At 45.9% G+C, this 19,466-nt stretch overlaps 1 protein-coding gene across 5 annotated transcripts in view; it reads left to right on the top strand.

Moving 5' to 3' along the window:
* plekhg4 (pleckstrin homology domain containing, family G (with RhoGef domain) member 4) overlaps positions 1–19,466 on the top strand; it is a 279,951-nt gene that overhangs the window by 227,274 nt on the left and 33,211 nt on the right. For all 5 annotated transcript variants that reach the window (XM_041191344.1, XM_041191340.1, XM_041191341.1 and 2 more), the window contains one exon: positions 17,936–18,185. In XM_041191344.1, coding sequence (XP_041047278.1) covers positions 17,936–18,185 — 250 coding nt within the window. The remainder of the gene's footprint in view (positions 1–17,935; positions 18,186–19,466) is intronic.

The following is a 19,466-nucleotide window of genomic DNA, read 5'->3' on the forward strand; positions in this document are numbered from 1 at the left end:
GCCCTTTACAACCTGGTGTTGCAACGGGGAGAGGAGCTGGCTGAAGAGGAGATGTAGGAGCTGGAGGTCTCATCCGATGAGGAGGACGCCGACGGGGATGAGAGTGAGAAGGTCCTCCAAGGTGACGATGACTGAGGTGAGGCTCTCGCACTGGCCAGACAAGGCAGGTGCACACTGAAGGCCCTCATAGTTGCTAGATTTGTGGAGGATGATGACAACATGCAATGAGGAGATACCGTAGATCCTCACATTGCATCCATGAACGTTTCGCTCCAGTCTGGCTTATGGCAATGCACATACCTTCTGCGAGAATGCTCCTGCCATGGAGACGCGGTGGAGGCCCTAAAAGCTGTGCGATTGCAGGAGGATGATGACGACATGAAGTGAGGACACTCCATAGATCTTCACATAGCCTTTGAGAACGTCTGACTTCTGTCTGGCAGAGGGCAGCTCGCTTGCACTCTGTGATCAGGGTCATGTGATATAGAGACGCAGCCATGAAACTTTAAAAGTATCATCATTTGTCTGCTGTCAGTATCTGATCCCTTCAGAAGCACAGAGTCGCTGGTCACAGATGCTGAAGAGATGGGTGCTAGCCCCACCTTAAAGGTGCTGAGAGTACACAGAGAGAATGACAGTACTCTATGATACCTGCCCACAACATTCTGGCAGCAATGACGAGCACCATCAAGGCGTAGGCATCAGTAATGTGTCAAGGAAGTGTGAGGTCGGACCATCGCTTTGGTCTGAAGTCTGCACAAAACACAGGGAAGAAGCCCTGGACTGAGAAGCCTTCCTTTACCTTGTGCAGAAAGATTTCACACCTCAGTGACACGAACACTGCTCATCAGAACAATGAGTCATAGGCAGGAAGACATTCTTGGGAGTTTATTGACAATACTGAACAGTATGTGCAAGTGATTAACACCTATGCCCAGACAGTGCCACTATGGGGCTTGTCCTAAATAGCCAAGTGGTTATGGTACTGGGTTTGCAACCCCAAGATCAAGAGTTCAAATCTCACAATGGCAAACCATGAAACAATGTAACTTCATCTGAAACAGATGGAAACGGTTTTGTACTCGAAAGAGTTACATTATTTTTTAGGGTGTGCCCTGACGACGTATTTCTTCCGTCAGGTGCACGGCCTGAATTATGACGTGCAGCTCCTGTTTATAGAACAGAGGGGCCTCGGTGGCTCCTTGCAGGCGTTGCCCGTCTTTTACCAGGATCTGATCAAAGTCTGGAACGTGGTCGCCTCGCGACGCAGCTCTCCCCCGTCAGGAGTAGCTATCGTCAGAGAGCCGCTGCTCAGGAATCCGCCCCTCCGTCCTTTTCAGTGGTTGGCGGAGAGGAGGGCTGTGGCCGCAGGGGTGACCAGGATCGGGGACGTGCTGGGTGGCGGAGGACTGGGCTGGATGCTCCCGCAGGAGTTGGCGCGTCGTGCATCTGTGAGTGTCCAAGTCGCAGCCGATGGCATCCAAGACCTGATGTTATTTTGGGTCTTGAGGTGGCCCAGGTGCGCGGTGGTCTTCCGTCTGAGCATTCCCCTGTTCGGACAGAATTCCATATTGGCCCCAAGCCCCGAACCCTCCCTCGGGTCCTGGTGCCCCGCAATATGAGCCGCCTCGGGGACATGCCCTCTGTGCCTTTTGGCACGGCAAAGAGGAGCTTTTTGTACGGACTGCTGCTGCACACCTTCCATTTTCTCGCCCTTGTTCGCCGCCCTGGCGTGCCTTGTTGCCGTCCGGCGACGGAGGCCCCCGATGGGAGGCCCTCTACGGAGGTGTTCTCCCCCTTTCTATCGGAGACCTGGGTTGGAGGGTGTTGCATGCAGCAGTCCCCTATAATCGTAGGATGCATAGGTTCACGGACTCCCAGGACACATGCCTTTTTTGCGGTCTTGTGGAGTCCGTGGACCATGCATATATAGGGTGTTGTAGGCTGCACTCCCTTTTTAGTTACTTGAAAAACCTTTTACTGATGTTTTGTTTGCACTTCAGCCCCACGCTCCTGATCTTTGGGCACCCGGTGCGGAAGGGGGTCGGGAAGGAGGAGGACCTCCTCGTGAACCTGCTCCTGGGCCTGGTCAAGTTGGCCATTAACAGGTCCAGGCAGCGGGCGATCGATGGGGGAGTCCCGCCCGATTGTTTGTCCCTCTTCCGCGGCTACGTTCGCGGCCGGATGTCCCTGGAGAGGGAGCACACGGTGTCTGCTGGCACTCTCGAGGCCTTCCATGCCCGGTGGGCACCGCGGGGACTGGGGTGTTTTGTTGACCCCTTTAATCACATATTGATTTAAAGTTTGTAAGTTTCCTTTAAACTTTGTTCTTGGTTTTACAGCTGAACTGAGTTAGGGGCTGTGCCTGATTTATCCCAATTTTGTTAATTTGGTTTAATTATTTTTAACTCGAAGGAGTTACATTATCTTTAACACCCCGCAATATGAGCCGCCTCGGGAACATGCCCTCTGTGCCATTTGGCACGGCGCGGAGGAGCTTTTTGTACGGACTGCTGCTGCACACCTTCCATTTTCTCACCCTTGTCCGCCGCCCGGACACGCCCTGGCATGCCTTGTTGCCGTCTGGCAGCGGAGGCCCCCGATGGGAGGCCCTCTACGGAGGTGTCCTCCCCCTTTCAGTCGGGGACCTGGGTTGGAGGGTGTTGCATGCAGCAGTCCCCTATAATCATAGGATGCATAGGTTCACGGCCTCCCAGGACACCTGCCCTTTTTGTGGTCTTGTGAAGTCCGTGTACCATGCTTATATAGGGTGTGGTAGGCTGCACTCCCTTTTCAGTTATTTGAAAAACCTTTTATTAATGTTTTGTTTGCACTTCAGCCCCACGCTCCTGATCTATGGACACCCGGTGCGGAAGGGGGTCGGGAAGGAGGAGGACCTCCTCGTGAACCTGCTCCTGGGCCTGGCCAAGTTGGCCATTAGCAGGTCCAGGCAGCGGGCGATCGACTGGGGAGTCCCGCCCGATTGTTTGTCCCTCTTCCGTGGCTACGTTCGCGGCCGGGTATCCTTGGAGAAGGAGCACGCAGTGTCTGCCAGCACACTTGAGGCCTTCCATGCCCGGTGAGCACCGCGGGGACTGGGGTGCTTTATTGACGCCTTTAATCACATTTTGGTTTAAAGTTTGTAAGTTTCCTTTAAACTTTGTTCTTGGTTTTACGGCTGACCTGAATTAGGGGCTGTGCCTGATTTATCCTAATTTTGTTAATTTAGTTTAATTGTTTTAACTCAAAAAGAGCTCCATTATCTTAACATTCCTTACCCTGCCGCTATGTCTTGGTGCTCCCTGGACGTCTACAGTGGAGGTGGAGGCTACGCCCTGTCTGTGATGACCTTGACAGGCATCCTTCTGGAGAGCTGAGACCTGAAGGGTCCCAGCCTGCTTTTTGGGGTCCTAATGTGTGGCACCCCACTTGACCTCTTGAACAGGAGTCACAGGAAGAGGGGATTCGGATGGATCAGGCACTCCCAGAGCCACCTGGATGGATGGCCCCAGAGGTTGGGTGGGGTGGGGTACACCTGCCTATCCTCCTCCATTTGGTGCCCAGGGTCCAAAGGCTGACTCCTCGAGGAGCAGGGGTAGCTGGAGTGAGATCGAGCTGCCCCACACCCCTCTCACGTACACACTGTTGGAGGCCATCTATGGTATCAGCAATGGAGTTGAGCCCGCACAATGCAGGAGCAATGTCCTGGACCAAGGCCTCTATGGCAGCCGCCATCCCACCAGTGTTGACCTTGGTGCATTGGCCTGACGGTGCTATCACCTCATCCTGAAGGTGGACAGGCTCCATCATACCTTGCAGTCTGAGGAGTGCAGCGGACATTCCTTCCTGATGTCCCCGAGCTTGCCTTTGCAGCTCCAGCAACTGTGACATGACCGAGGCTTGTCATCTGACTCGGACTCAGCAAATCTTTGGCCTCCAGCCGTCCTCCGAGTGCTGGAAACCTGGGAAGTCCCAGCCTCCGTCTGCTGCGGATCAGACAGTGCGATATGCTCACCAGATTGTGATAGCGACTGTAAAGCTAAGTCCCACCAAGGTGTGTGTCTCTGTGCTGATGGAGGGTGTGGGTGAGCGCTGTGATGGGACTTCAATGAGGCTGCCTCCAGATTCCTCTTCAGCAGTTTCTTCGAGGCTTGATCAGAGGCCCTGGGTCATGGACTCCATCGGCTGTTTCCCAGTTGTGCCTGAGGTAGCAAGTGGACATAATTAGTGTACAGCAGTGGCCTGTGAAACAGGACATGCCACTTACAGCATGGCTGTCTGATGGATGTTGCACTGCTGGATCCCCACTTGGTAGAGCACCGCTAACCTCACTGTCAGCACAGGAATGGTCCAGATCCTCACCAGCTAGCTGGATGGCTCTGTTTTCAAAGACCATGAGAATCTTGATTTCAGGCATTCCCGCACTGGTCTGTGACCTATCCCTGTTGTTGTGTGCCAGCTTGTCCTGCATGAATAGAGATGGAGAAGAGTGTAAACAGGAACCTTACCAGGGCAGATGATAAGTATGCCTGGCCTGTGTGGGTGGTGAGTGGTACCATGAACAGGATGAGGACAATCAAGTTGTGTGTGGGAGAGTGAATGGTGATGTCCCTTGAACTGGCAGTGAGTGAGGGCGCTATGAATATCTGATGGATTTGTGAGTATGTGAGTTGAGAGTGATGAGAAGAGTGACTTACCCTGGCGGAACGAAGGAGATCATTCATCCTCCTGTGCACTGGGTGGCTATCCTCTTTTGCAGGATGTTGGCGCTGACCACCACTGACACCATCTCCCATCCTGCGGCCAGGGAGTGGGGGGCGGTGGGGGTGTAGAAGGCATCATCGTGGGCCTCCACGGCACCCAAAAGGCATTCCAGCAATGTGTCATTAAACCTGGGGGTTGTGGTCTTTTTGACTTTCATGGACATCTTACCTGCAGCAGTTGTGGACTGGAAGCACTGAGATGTGTGTGCAGGACTGGACTTTAAATATGGCACCCAGCATGATGAAGTGGCGAGGTGATGGCATGGCGGGCGAATGAGAGCCTGCCTGCCATGGAAACGGCATGTTTCCCAGGAATGCATAATTGAAGCAACAGGTTTGGGATGACAGGCGTGAAAAGCTGCCATTGCTGCTGGTGGGTAAAACATCGTTTTACCACCTGCTACCCCACTTAGTTCAAATCCGGGACGATTCCGCCCATAGTCCAAAAATTAGAAGCAGACCATTCAGGACTGAAGTTAAGGTGCACTTCTGCCCACAAGTTTGGAACTTGTTGCTGGATCAATTGTTAAAGCTGAGATTAATATGCTTTTGTTAATCAAAGAATTGCCAGGATTCGGGGCAAAGGCAAGTATGTGGAATTAGGTCACAGATCAGCCATAATCTCATTAAATGGTGAAACAGAATCAAGGGGTAAATTGCTTACTGTTGTTCCTGTATTCCATTGGTATCATAGACTCTTTGAATGGTCCCTTGTACAAGATATTAGAATGGACAGCAAGTGTCAATAACTTTTCAAGCCTATGTTCGTATTTTGCTGAATATCCACGTGTGTGTAGTGTCAACTTTATTGGTTTGTCAGTACTGCCATTCTTTCCATCCCCCTTCACTGAGGCTAAATTGTAGAACTTTCAGTAATGCTCTGTGGCTTACATTAGTAGCTAAACCCGAATCACAGATTGAACTTGGGTCTTTTGTCTTCTGTATCGTACATGCAGCACTATTACCAAACAGATCAGGCAGCCCAGTTTGTGCTTTTTATCATATTTTCTTTTAAGTTTCTTTTGATAATTGTATGCAAGACAAAATAAAGGATGCTCATCTCTGTGGGAAAATTTGCAAATGATACTATGTATGTTATGAAAAAGAGACTGCCACAGCACATCAGACCAAATTAATATATTTTTCTGTGATATAAAAACTTGAAAATTAAATAGCTAGCGTCCCAGAGAAACGTGAATATTTGGAAGCCTGGTCACTACCTACTTGTTAGATTCATTGTAAAAACAAGACAGGATAATGATTAATGAAGGAGCTGAACACAGAGTTTGTGGAAGAACTTGCAGCATAGTTCAAGATATACAATTTGGAAAAATTATATGTAATTGAATTGTTCTCAGCAGGAAATGTTTTGGTTCTTATTCATCACCAATTTATGAGGTTGACACCAGTGAATGGCAGAAATGTGATGTCATCTTGTTCTCAGGCTGATGTGTTATTAGTCTATTGTGGTGCTTAAGGATCAATGGAAATGCAAAATCAGAGTGGCAATCTATGCCAGTGCTCAGAAGTTTACTGTATTAAAGCTGTGTAACTTTACTAAAGCCGGATGAATTGTCTTGCATCAGCTAATAAGGAAACACTAAAAGGTACATAGATATTGGACTTTTATTGAACTTGGTTGTAAAAGTTTTCAGCTTCTTAAGTGTCATTGCCATTAAATACAAAAATAGTGCAGATATGTTAGCTATGACGACTGAAGGGAGAGGCATTTATATATTTATTAACATTTTGTTGATGGAAAATACATCTTGCTGTTTCAACCTTAAGTAAATGTCCTAAACTATGTAAATTATTAAGTCAGGTATATCAACTGTATAACTGGAGACCTTGTGGAATAACTGCGAAACATTTCACACAGTTATGCTTTGTTGCTGGACAGGTCAGATCCCAAAGTGAAACCTGTCTTGATAGATCCTAACTTTGTTTTTTTCCGCAAACCATGGAGGTAAGTTACTGAACAAATTCACAGGAGCCTGCTGATGACCTTTTAATGACATTTATTAAACAAGAAAAATGAACGCACAGGGCTATTTCCTGGCCATAAAAAGGCACTAACTGTGCTTGTGCTGCCATTTCCCGACTGGTACATGCGCAGGAGGCCTGAGGCCCACTGGGAACTGTAGCTCCTGGCATCCAAACTCCCAATCTCTGATGCTGATTAAGGTAAGTATCAGAGTTCATCATAGCCTGAAGCCATTGGATACATCCAGCTTCATTAGGCGCTGTAAAAAAATTAAATTAAACAGTGGATAAGAAAACACCCTGAAGCCCACCTTTGACGTAAAGGCAATGTACCCTTATGCTTCAGTTTATAACGTCCAAGATCCCGTATGCTTTATCAATTGCTTTGTTAACCTATCATTACACCTTTAAAGATTTGTGGACAAACAACCCCATGTTTCTCTTCTTACACCTACTTTAAAATTATACCATCTAGCTTGTACATTCTCTCATTCTTCCCAACAAAATGTATCACTCTCACTTTTCTATGCTGAATTTCATCAGCCATGTATCCATCCATTCAACCACCCTGCCTATGTGCCCCTGAAGCCTATCACTAGAAGCCTATCACTATCATTCTCATTTTTTTTTTGATGAGGGAACAGAGAGGGTTGATGCGCTATACATGGACTTCCAAAAGGTGTTTGATAAAGTGCCACGTGGCAGGCTTGTTAGCAAAATTAAAGCCCATGGAATAAAAGGGACAATGGCAGAATAGGAGGAGGGTAGAAAAGTGGTAATGTTACTGAACTATTAATCCGAGGCCCGCACTAATGCTGTGGAGACATGAGTTCAGATCCCACTACAGCAGCTGGTGAAATTTAAATTCAATTAATCAACATGAAATAAAATGTTAATCTCATTAATGATATTGAAACTACCAGATTTTTGTAAAAACCCATCAAGTTCACTAATCTGCCATCCTTACCTGGCCTACGTGGGACTCCAGACCTACAGTAATATGGTTAACTCTTAACTGCCCTCTGAAATTACTTTGCAAGCCACCTTTTAGGTATACCTATACCATATGGACTGCAGCAATTCAAGATGGCGTCTCACCACCTTCACCATTGCCACCTCAAGGGCAACTAGGAATGTTTTGGGGCCTCAACTAATGACCCTTTATTAATGACTTGGATAACACAATATAAAGCCATATATCTAAGTTTGCCAATGAGACAGAGATTAGTGGCATAGCAAATGGTGTGGGACGGGAGCAGAAAGTTCGCATTTGCAGAAAATTACAAATAGAAAAATAAATTAAGTGAATGGGACAAACTGTGACAGATAGATTGCAATGTGGGTAAGTGTGAGGTCATCCATTTTGGATCTGAGAAAGATAAATTTGAGTATTTTTTAAATGGTAAAACTAGGAACAGTGGAGGCCCAAAGAGTTTTGTGTGACTGAAGCTTATAAAGGATGGAAGTAAGAGGTCTTCCAGATGACCATTGGATTAGTCAATCCAGAAGGGAGAAAGACATTGGGTAGGATTTTTCGCTCAGCGTGCGGGTGCACACCTGACCATACCAGGCGAGCATCCCAATGTCATTGTGTACTCATCTGATATTTCAGTTGGCAGGCACGCGCGAGACATGGCAGCGTGCCTACCAACAATTAAGAGGCCTATTAAGGCCATTAATGTATTAATTAACCTTGATTTTTCACTGTCCGCCCAATGTTATATTGGCGGGCAGGCAAATCTGCCAGGTGGCCTTTGGATTTTTGAGGAAACCTCATCCAAGGGCTGGATGAGGTTTCTGATATTAATTTTTTTAAATTAAAATGTTTGGGCAGAATTTTTATAATCTATATGTTTAGGTGAGTGAGTCCAATGTGTGGACATCTTTTTGTACATTTTAAAATCTTAATTTGATGGTTTTAAAATGTTCAGCTCCCTGAGGCAGCTCTCTGCCTTCAGGGAGCTTTTATTGTGTGTTCCCCTGTGCCCGCGCTGACTTCAGCACATGCCCTCGCCCCGCCCCCACCTTGGCAGCGCTGAGCCATTCAGCTCACGCTTCACGCTGGCTGGCCGTTAATTGGCCAACCAACATGAAATCATGGCCAGGGGCCAATCACTTTTGATTCCCAAAGTGTAATCATGCACTTTTTGCTTTCTGCATCAAAGCAACTATTGAAAAGCACTTGATAGAAACTTCAGCACTCTACAAATTATGCAATACAAAGTCGTAATTTTGCAAAACATTTGGTTCGTTCTCTCTGTCTCTGTCTCTCTCTCTCTCATATGTCTCTCTGGTGCTGCTTACACTTCGGTAGGTCTGAAGTAGTCTTCGTAGTCATACACTCTGGCACCTCCAACCAGGGCTCGGTGTCTTAAATGGAGTTCTCATCATCCATGCTGATCAGCCAGAGCTTAGGATCTAGCAGAACGGTTTTAAAAAAAATCGAAACCTTCAGGCTGAGTTCTGATTTTTTGAAGCCAGTCTGTGAGGTCAGTTTCACTCGTTGCTGCGCTGCTGCTGGGGAGCTTGGGATGTTGGTGTGTTCCCCTGGGGGGAATCAGGATGTTGTGGGGAGGGTAGTTGGGGTGTTGGGAGAGGCCAGTGGGGGAGGTTCGGAGGAGGGGATGGGGAGCGTGGAGTCAGGGTGAGGTGGGGAGTGGGGGTGAGGTGGGGGGGATGAGTGGGGGTGAGGTGGGGGGTTGGGGGGAGGTGAGTGGGGTTTGGTGGGGGGCCGCCAGTGGTTTAGTTCTGCCAGAGTGAGGCTCCAGTACCTCCTATTTAAAGGCTTTAATGCTCACCTCTGGATGGTAAAGTCTCCTTTGCTGATTGGCCATCTGTTATACACCTCACTTGATTTTTCTTTCCATTGATCTCACTGGAATCCTCTCCATTAATTATCTAACTAGATTTTCAATCTTTAAGATTGGTGTTGATTTTAATCCTCACTGCCTCCAATATTGAAGCTACTTGTTTCTGTGAATAGCATGTGCAGGGAGATTTGGCTCATTGATGGCAACAATCGGAACTAGAAGGAAATCCTTTCGCAACCATATGGAGCTGCGTGACCTGTGACATTGAGACAGCCCACACGGGGACCATGTCAAGTGAACACTACCTGGGTTACCTGACCCCTCCCTCTGGATTTTTACCTGCTCTTGATCTGTTCATTGAGAACTGTCTGCGTGACATTAGTCGTCTCAAATTCTCTGCTCCTCTCACCCACTCTAACCTGTCTCTTTCTGAACTGGCTGCACTCCGTTCTCTCAAGTCCAACCCTGACTTTGTCATCAAACCCGCTGACAAGGGTGGTGCTGTTGTTGGCTGGCGCACTGACCTCTACCTCGCAGAGGCTGAGCATCAACTCGCAGACTCTTCCTCCTACCTTCCCCTGGACCATGACCCCACCACTGAAAATCAAAGCCGTTGTTTCCTGGACTGTCACTGACCTCATCTCCTCTGGAGATCTTCCTTCCACAACTTCCAACCTCAGAGTCTCCCAACCTCGGACGGCCCGCTTCTACCTCCTACCCAAAATCCACGAACAAGACTGTCCCGGCAGACCGATCGTGTCAGCCTGTTTCTGCCCCACGGAACTCATTTCTTACTATCTTGACTCCATTCTCTCTCCCTTTGTTCAGTCTCTTCCCACCTACATCCATGATTCCTCTGACACTCTACATCATATCAACAAATTCCAGTTCCCTGGCCCCAACCGCCGCATTTTCACCATGGACCTCCAATCGCTCTACACCTCCATCCCCCACCGGGATGATCTGATGCCTCTCGGCTTCTTCCTCGAACAGAGGCCCGAGCAATCCCCATCCACCACTACTCTCCTCCGTCTGGCTGAACTTGTCCTCTCACTGAACAATTTCTCCTTAAACTCGCCTCACTTCCTCCAAATAAAAGGTGTGTCTATGGGTACCCACATGGGTCCCAGTTATGCCTGTCTCTTTATGGGGTATGTGGAACATTCCTTGTTCCAGCCCTACTCCGGCCCCCTCCTTTTTCTGGTACGTTGATGATTACTTCAGTGCCGCTTCATGCTTTCGTCTGGATCTGGAAAAATTTATTAATTTTGCTTCCAATTTCCACCGCTCCATCATTTTCACATTGTCCATCTCTGACACTTCCATTCCTTTCCTTGACCTCTCAGTCTCAATTTCTGGTGATAGACTGTCCACCAGTATTCATTACAAACCTATCGAATCCCACAGCTACCTCGACTACTGCTCCTCACATCCAGATTCCTGTAAGGACTCCATCCCATTCTCTCAGTTCCTTCACTTCTGTCGCATCTGTTCTGATGATTCCATTTTCCAAAACAGTTCCTCTGACATGACTTCCTTCTTCCTTAACCGAGGTTTTCCACCCACGGTGGTTGACAGGGCCCTCAACCGTGTCCGGCCCATCTCCCGCGCATCCGCCCTCACACCTTCCTCTCCCTCCCAGAACCATGATAGGGTCTCCCTTCTCCTCACTTATCACCCCACCAGCCTCCACATTCAAAGGATCATCCTCCGCCATTTCTGCCAACTCCAGCATGATGCCACCGCCAAACACATCTTCCCTTCACCATCGCTGGCGGCTTTCCGCAGGGATCGTTCCCTCCGGGACATCCTGGTCCACAGCTCCATCACTCCCTACACCTCAACCCCCTCCCACGGCACCTTCCCATGCAACCGCAGAAGGTGCAACACCTGCCCCTTTACTTCCCCCCTCCTTGCCGTCCAAGGGCCCAAACACTGCTTTCAAGTGAAGCAGCGCTTCGCTTGCACTTCCCTCAATTTAGTCTACTGCATTCGCTGTCCCCAATACGGTCTGCTCTACATTGGAGAGACCAAACGCAGACTGGGTGACTGCTTTGTGGAACACCTTCGGTCTGTCTGCAAGCATGACTCCCTGTCATTTGCCGTTTCAACACACCATCCTGCTCTCGTGCCCACATGTCTGTCCTTGGCTTGCTGCAATGTTCCAGTGAAGCTCAACGCAAACTGGAGGAACAGCACCTCATCTTCCGACTAGGCACTTTACAGCCTTCCGGACTTAATATTGAGTTCAACAATTTCAGATCATGAACTCTCTCCTCCATCCCCACCCCCTTTCCGATCCCCCTTTTTCCAATAACTAAAAAAAATTTTTTACAAATATATTTTTCTTTTCCCTCCTATTTTTAAATTTATTTTGCTCTATTGTTTCATCTCTACCTTTTAGCCCATTTCGATCCCTTCCTCCCACCCCACCCCCACTAGGGCCATCTGCCACTTGCTCATCCTGCTTTCTATCCTTAATGTCCCCATTAGCACATCCTTTAGATAATATCACCATCGTCAACACCCCTTTGTCCTTTTGTCTATGACATCTTTGGCAGTCTCTTCTTGGCCTCCACCTATCACTGGCCCCCTATCGAGCTTTACCTGTCCCACCCACCCCCCCTCTACCAGCTTATATTTCATCTCATTTCTATTTGTCTAAGTTCTGATGAAGGGTCATACGGACTCGAAACGTCAACTGTATCCCTCTCCGCAGATGCTGTCAGACCTGCTGAGCTTTTCCAGGTATTTTTGTTTTTGTTCTAGATTTCCAGCGTCCGCAGTATTTTGCTTTTACTACCTGGGTTATTATGTGCGGCGCACGGGCAAGCTTGGCCACAAGTTCCAGGAGCTTGAGTTCAGGCCAGGCAGTAAGAATTGGCTGAAATGTCCAGAGCTCATGGCTGTGAATCTGGAGCCTGGGGAGGTTGAGGTGTTGGAGGTTAGGCTGGGCCCAGTGTCCTGTGCCTCGCTGCTGCTGCTGAATGTTGCTGAGCCAGTGTATAGCATTTACCCTCCTGTACAGCTCCCTGACTGTAAAAAAAAATACAGATCTTACAACTCCCTGCACACAGCTTTCTCATAAACAGGCATTTAAGAGTCTTTGAAGCTCAAGGTTCCCTGGGATTTAAAGCAGCATCAATATCCCCAAAAACCCTGCTGCATTTTCCCATTGAGCATTAATCCTTTGGCTGTGATGGCCTGAGGGTGCGAAATGCAGAATGGTGTTTGTATTCCCTGCTGGCAGCTTTACATGGAGCTTACAGCTCAGAAACTGGCCATTTGGCCTATCTCATCTATGTTGGTGTTTATGCTCCACACAAGCCTCCTCCCATCCTTCTTGATCACACTATCAGGGTAACTTTCAGCTTCTTTCTTCCTCATGTGTTTATCAAGAACCTTGAATGTATCTTTACTAGAATCATAGAATGGTTACAGCACAGAAGGAGGCCATTCAGCATGTCTCTGAATCAGTTCTCTGCAACAGCAACTCAGCTAATTCCACTCCTCTACCTTTCCCCTGTACTTCTGTAAAATATTTTCTCTTGCGATAATTATCCAGTTCCTTTTTGAATACCGCAATTGAATCTGTCTCCACCACACGCCCAAACAGTGTATTCCAGATCCAAACCACATGGTGCATAAAGAAGAATTTCCTCATGTCGCCTCTGATTCTTTTATCAATCACCTTAAGGTTCTTGACTTCTGCCGATGGGAACAGTATCCAGACCCCTCATGTTTTTGAACATGTCTAACAAATCTCCTCTCAATATTCTCCTCCAAGGAGAACAGCTTCACCAATCTATCCACATAACTGAAGCTTCTCATCCTCAGAACCATTACTTGGTTGAGACATATAAGAACCTGAGGGTCAATGTGGAGACAATGTTTCCTCTTGTGGGAGAATCTAGCAGTGGGGACACTGTTTAAAAATAAGGGCTCACCCATTTAGGACAGAGAATTGGAGAATTTTTTCTCTGAGGGTTGAGAGTCTTCAGAACACTTACTCAAAAAGCAGTGGAAGCAGAGTCTTTGAATATTTTTAAGGCAGAGGTAGATAAATTCTTGATAGGCAAGGGGTGAAAGGTTATCGGGGGTAGGCAGAAATGTGGAGTTGAGGTTATAATCAGATCAGCCATGATCTCATTGAATGGTGGAGCAGACTTGAAGGGCCGAGTGGCCGCCTACTCATTTTTAGGTTTGTTTTCTAGTAAATCTTTCCTGCACCCTTTCTAAAAACTGCACATCTTTCCCATTGAAGCTAAACCAATATTTTTATTAAGGTACACAGCTTACTTGCTTTTGTACCCTGTGCCCCTACTTATAAAACCCAGGATTCAGTATAATTTATTAATTGCTTTCTCAACCTGCCCTGCCACCTTCAATGATTTGTGCATAAAAACAGCCAGGACCCTCTGCTCCTGTATTTCCTTTAGAATTGTACCTTTAATTTTGTGTCATGTCTCCTCATTCTCTGACCAACATGTGTCATTTCACACTTCTCTGCATTAAAGTTCATTTGCCACATGTCTGCCCATTCCATTAGCCTATCTATATCCTCTTGAAGTCTATCACTATCCTCCTCACAGTTCACAATACTTCCAAGTCTGGCATCATCTTCAAATTTTCAAATTGTGCCCTGTACACTCAGGTCTAGACTGATAATATAAATCAAAAAAAGCAGTGGTCCCTCTATATACCATTCCCCAGTCAGAAGTAAGCAATGTTTCCTGGAATTCACACTTTTAGTAGGCTTGAATTAAATAGTTAAGCTGTTGCATAATGAAATTCTAGCTGTACTAAAGACTAATGATTTAAAATACCACATGGTTCCAAATAAAGTGCCTATCGGCGCTAATATTTTTCACTTAAAAAGCATAGTTTTACTGATGTTTGGGGACTCATGATTAATACATAGGAAAACAACATAATAGTACATTTAGAAATGATATGGCCCACACTTTCTTGGAGCTCCTGCACCTCAAAATTGGCAGTACACTCCTGGTCATATGTAGGGTAACTGTAAATCTTTATTGACTCTTAAAACTACTTATAAATATACAATAAAGGGTACAAGCTAGACACTGTCTCCATGCTTGCAGGTACTTATGACTCCTGGGTACAGGTCATGTGCTCTCTTGCATCAGTGTGTGGGCGGTACTGGACTCAGTCCCACATTAACCTTATATGTGGCAGATTCTTTTATACATAATCTAACCTCACAGCAACATGGCCCTCCTGGGATGTCCTAGATAGATATTTCAACTAAGTAACTTCAACTTCCAAAATTGTCTTTTGATCTGAAAAGTATATGGACACTTTAAGATCTCCCCTTGTTCAAAAGCAAAGGGTAAACCTTTTTTCATCTGGGACTCATAGGAATAATTTAAACCCTTTGGCGGGCATGAGCAGACAAAATGGCGAGAAGGCCAAAAAGCAGTTTCACGTCATTGTGAAACCAGTTTGCAATCATCTGCTCCACCTGTCAGTGGCGGGCCACGTTTCCTGCTGCCGCATGTTGAGAACGCCATTATAATACATCTGCATATCATTATAAGCTCAGCTCACTGGAATCATTCCCCCATGCTGGATCATCCAAGCACGTTGGTGTGATTGCATGCCAATGTGTTTCACAACTGAAAGTGAGCGATGTGCACTAGGTGGGCTTCCCTTCGCTCAGGACTTGAGTTTTATTTGCCTACCTTGCTTCAAGCAGCACCAGCAGTAATCAGCACTAGGCTTCACATGCAGCACCACATCACTTTTAAGGGGGCCCATGGGAGGCCTCTACTTATGAGACCAGCCGTAAGGCGTGGGTGACTTTTTAATGGCTGCAGGGCTATGGCTTGCTTGGGGAAGGGGGAGAATTGGCCTCAGGCAAGAGAAGAGGCTGCAGAGTGAGTGCTGGTAGGGAGGGAAGGGAGATATCCCAGGATGTGTGCGGGGGCACATGTTGATCTGCGCAAGTAGCTTCAAGAGGATGAGGGCTGAGGAGGAAGTCTCTAGGGGAGATGAGGCCAGATGGAGGTGTGAGAGAGAGTGGTGATGTCCCTTGAGCTGGCAGTGAGTGAGATGCCAGTGAATATCTGATGGGCTTGTGAGTGTGAGAGTTTAGAGTGATGAGATGGCTGCCTTACCGTGGCGGCATGGATGAGATCATTCATCCATTTTCTGCACTGGATGGCTGACCTCCTCTGTGCAACATTGGCACTGACAACTTCTGCCACTGCTTTCCAAACCCTGATGGATCTCTCGCAGCCAGAGCGAGGGTAGAGGACGTGGAGCTGGGCTCCATCCGTGCCCAGAAGGTGGCCCGGGGATGCGACACTGAAATCGGGGGCCTGCAGTCTTTTTTGCCTTTTGGGGCCATGTCTTCTGTGCAGCGGTCCTGGGCTGGAAGCACTGAAGTGTGCGTGTGGCTGCACTTTAAATATGGCGCCCAGCGTGAGGAAGCAGGGAGGCAATGGTGTGGCAGGCAAATCAGAGGCCGCCTGCCATCGAAACAGCGTGTTTCCTGGGAATGCATGATTAATGAGGCGGAATTGGGACAATATAGTGTGAATAGCTGCCTTTGCGGCCAGCAGGTAAAATGTTTTTTCCTGCCCGCTACCGCACTTAGTGCAAATCTGGGATGATTCTGCCCTTTATGAAGACAACTGTAGACATCATCTCTCTATCAAGACTTAGAAAAGTGCCTCCTATTGTTTACTGTCTTCACACTTCTAACTCTGAACTGGTCCGTACACATGAAAAGAACTTGTGTAAATATCTTAAGTGATCTGGAAACTTCTGAATTCCAGAGTTCCATTACTTTTAATTTGCAAATTTAATTTCCCCAAAACTTAAAGTTATATGCCTACAACATATGAATCATGAAATTAAACATTTTCACAACACTCAGCAAAACAACTTAATTTTTAGCATATTGAAATGGCCCTAAGCCCTTCAATGATTTCTTTCGCTGGCAGTAAGGGCTGCTTTATAACCATAACCAATGTATTCAAAACTTGTATATGCTCACAGTCCTAATAGAGAACCTGTGTGCTTAATGTAGTTTGCTGCAGAGTCGACCATCTGTGTGAGACTGTCAGATCCAGCTGCATCCTCTGCTGGCCGGATGAATGTTCAGTGCCAGAAGCATTGAATTCTGCTTTCAGCTCCTTCCATTAGGAATGAATCATGCGACTTGCCTTCAGAGCATCCAATAACAGTGACACACCAACACTGTCGTGACAGTTGTTTTTCAGACCTGACATTTCTTGTGCTGTTTTAGGGCATAAATCACCCCAGTAACCATTGGCTAAAATATAGACATTGTATTTGCGTTGTTAGATTTATTTGAGCTCCCATCATCGTCAACTAGGAAGGAGATTTTTCTGCTTTACAGTGTCATGCTTTGGTCACCAAATTTTGCTTATCTCACTATGCTACAGAGCATTTGAGAGGAGAATTTCCAATAAGCAGTAGCTTTTTTGCCCAGAAGCACTAGTTTAAACTGTGAAAGTATTTGTCTGCCTAACATTTTTCCTGCATCTTGCCAATTTTACTAATGAAAGCTAGTATCTGTCACAAGCACAGTGGACCAAATGGCCTCCTTCTGTGTCACAAGATTCTTTGATTCTACTTGCATTCAATTTATAAAAAAGACCAGTTTTGTTAACGTTAGAGATGTCTTTGGGGTTTTAATGAAGGGCAATGTCAGGAATTTTATCAAGTGTCCAGTTGTCACCTCTTTCTCTAGGAGTATCACTTGCTTCTCTATGTGTGGGCATGATTACATGGTTTTGCAGCAGATGATTTTTTGATTTGGAAACAGATAAGATTAGATAACCCAGGAAGATTTGTTGTCCTGGTCTTCTTAAACCAAGTTGAATTTGAATCAAGCAGCAGATTTCACTGGCCATGACCCATTTTTAATAGAAGTTCAAAATAACCAATAATATCAATTAATATATTCAGATTAAACAGCAAATTCTTCTGGAGCGTATTCCTTGTTCACTTTCAGTTAAGTAACTTTGAATTGAGCAGCAAGTAAGTAGCAAATTTACATTCGCTACAAACTAACGTCAGTGAACCAGAAAGTATATATGAGCAAAGCACCATATTAGATTATGTTAGGATGGCAACCAAATTTAATGGCCCTATGAATCCAAATCAAGTGATCACAGTTTGTTTAAGAACAAAAGAAGCAGAGCTGCTGTCCCAGTCTTTTCAACATCCCCATCAAATGTATGACTATTTGGTTAGTAGAATCTATTCTTTTGTACATTATTAATGTTTTAAGGGGTGTGATTTTCCCAAGAGTTAATTAATATATTTGCTGCTGCACTTTGAAATATGCTTTGTAATGCCCAAAATATGTCTGTCTTGTTACAGTAAACTGAGACACATTATTGATGAAATGGTCACAACAGAACGTGAATATGTGAAATCTCTCAGGTACATCATTGATAATTACTACCCAGAAATGGAACGTTTTGACGTTCCTCAGGATCTGCGAGGAAAACGCAATGTTATTTTTGGAAACCTAGAGAAGCTTTACAACTTCCACAGCCAGTATTTCCTGAAAGAACTGGAAAGTTGTGTTAACCACCCACTACGTGCCAGCCACTGCTTTCTCAGACACGTAAGCAAATATTCAATTTACAATATGTAATTATACAAAACTGATTTACTTTAGTCTATTCAAAACAGCGATGTATGGTGTTGGGGAAGGACTAAGATACACTCAGCAAGATTAGGAACCAAACTGGTTTACTTATGCATGTGCTTACCATTTAACAAATGTATACAACAGTGCTGATATGGCAGCTGTTAGTAGTTCTACTTGCTCATTGCCCTGGAGTTTATGGTGGCATAGGTGAATTCCTAAATGAAATGAGGGACAGTGATCTAAAGAGTAACTTTCAGTATTAGAAACCTTGTTGCAAAAGGTTAGCAGCAGTATTACACAGCTAGCGAACTTGTACACATATCTGAGTTGGTAGCTTCCTTAGAACGAACTGCAACGAAGTCTGAATCACATGATACATTGCATCAGTTCTGCACTAGTAATATATACAGATAACCACACCCACTTAAAGGTGTACAGCAACACACTATATTAAGTTTTGTGTACAGTGGATGCTTTCTGTAACAGATGCTTTCTCATCTCTTTCCTGTCATGAAGCGTGTCTCACTCTTGTCTACGATGTTTAATTTTACTAAAACCATTTCTTATGCTTAGTTCTGATTGACTCATTTTTCCTATGTGAACATCTCTGCTCCCAGGTTGCCAGCTGTGCGTGGCACTAAATAACTCCACCTGTCTCAAGCACATGCAGATCAGACCTCTCATGCAACTCCATGCATCGAAACCTGATGTCTATCTGGCAGAGAATTCAAATACTGAAAATGTGCTTACACACACAGGAAGCCCTCTCCTCCATTACAGTTTCAGAGTTCTAAGATTAAGTTAGATTTAAGTTTTGAGGCTTAGACAATCTTCTTGAGCTCAATGTCTTGGACTGCTTCCTAAGCTAAGCCTCCTCTCCCCGAACCCAGGGTATGTACTTAATTGCTAATATCTAAAGTAACTCATTACAAGCTCATTGAACAGAAAGCTCTCAATACTGGAATTTGGCTCACTGGTTTTGTTGCATGCCCACAAGGAGGCAGTGGAATAAACAGTTCCTTAAATCATTAAACAATATATGGATAAATGTACATAAGAAATGACACAATTCAAATATTGTGATAGTTGCTGGTTTAACTATACCTCCTTAGAAGATAGAAAAGTAACAGTCACACCTGATGTGCTAAACCACAATGTAGAGTAGACACAATGTCACTAACTATTAACCTCTATGTGATAGCTGAAGTTCGACTGTCTAAAGACTCAGGGAATACCTACCTATTCCTGATGGCT

Source organism: Carcharodon carcharias, chromosome 7 (assembly GCF_017639515.1).
Source record: "Carcharodon carcharias isolate sCarCar2 chromosome 7, sCarCar2.pri, whole genome shotgun sequence".
Taxonomy (NCBI): Eukaryota; Metazoa; Chordata; class Chondrichthyes; order Lamniformes; family Lamnidae; genus Carcharodon; species Carcharodon carcharias.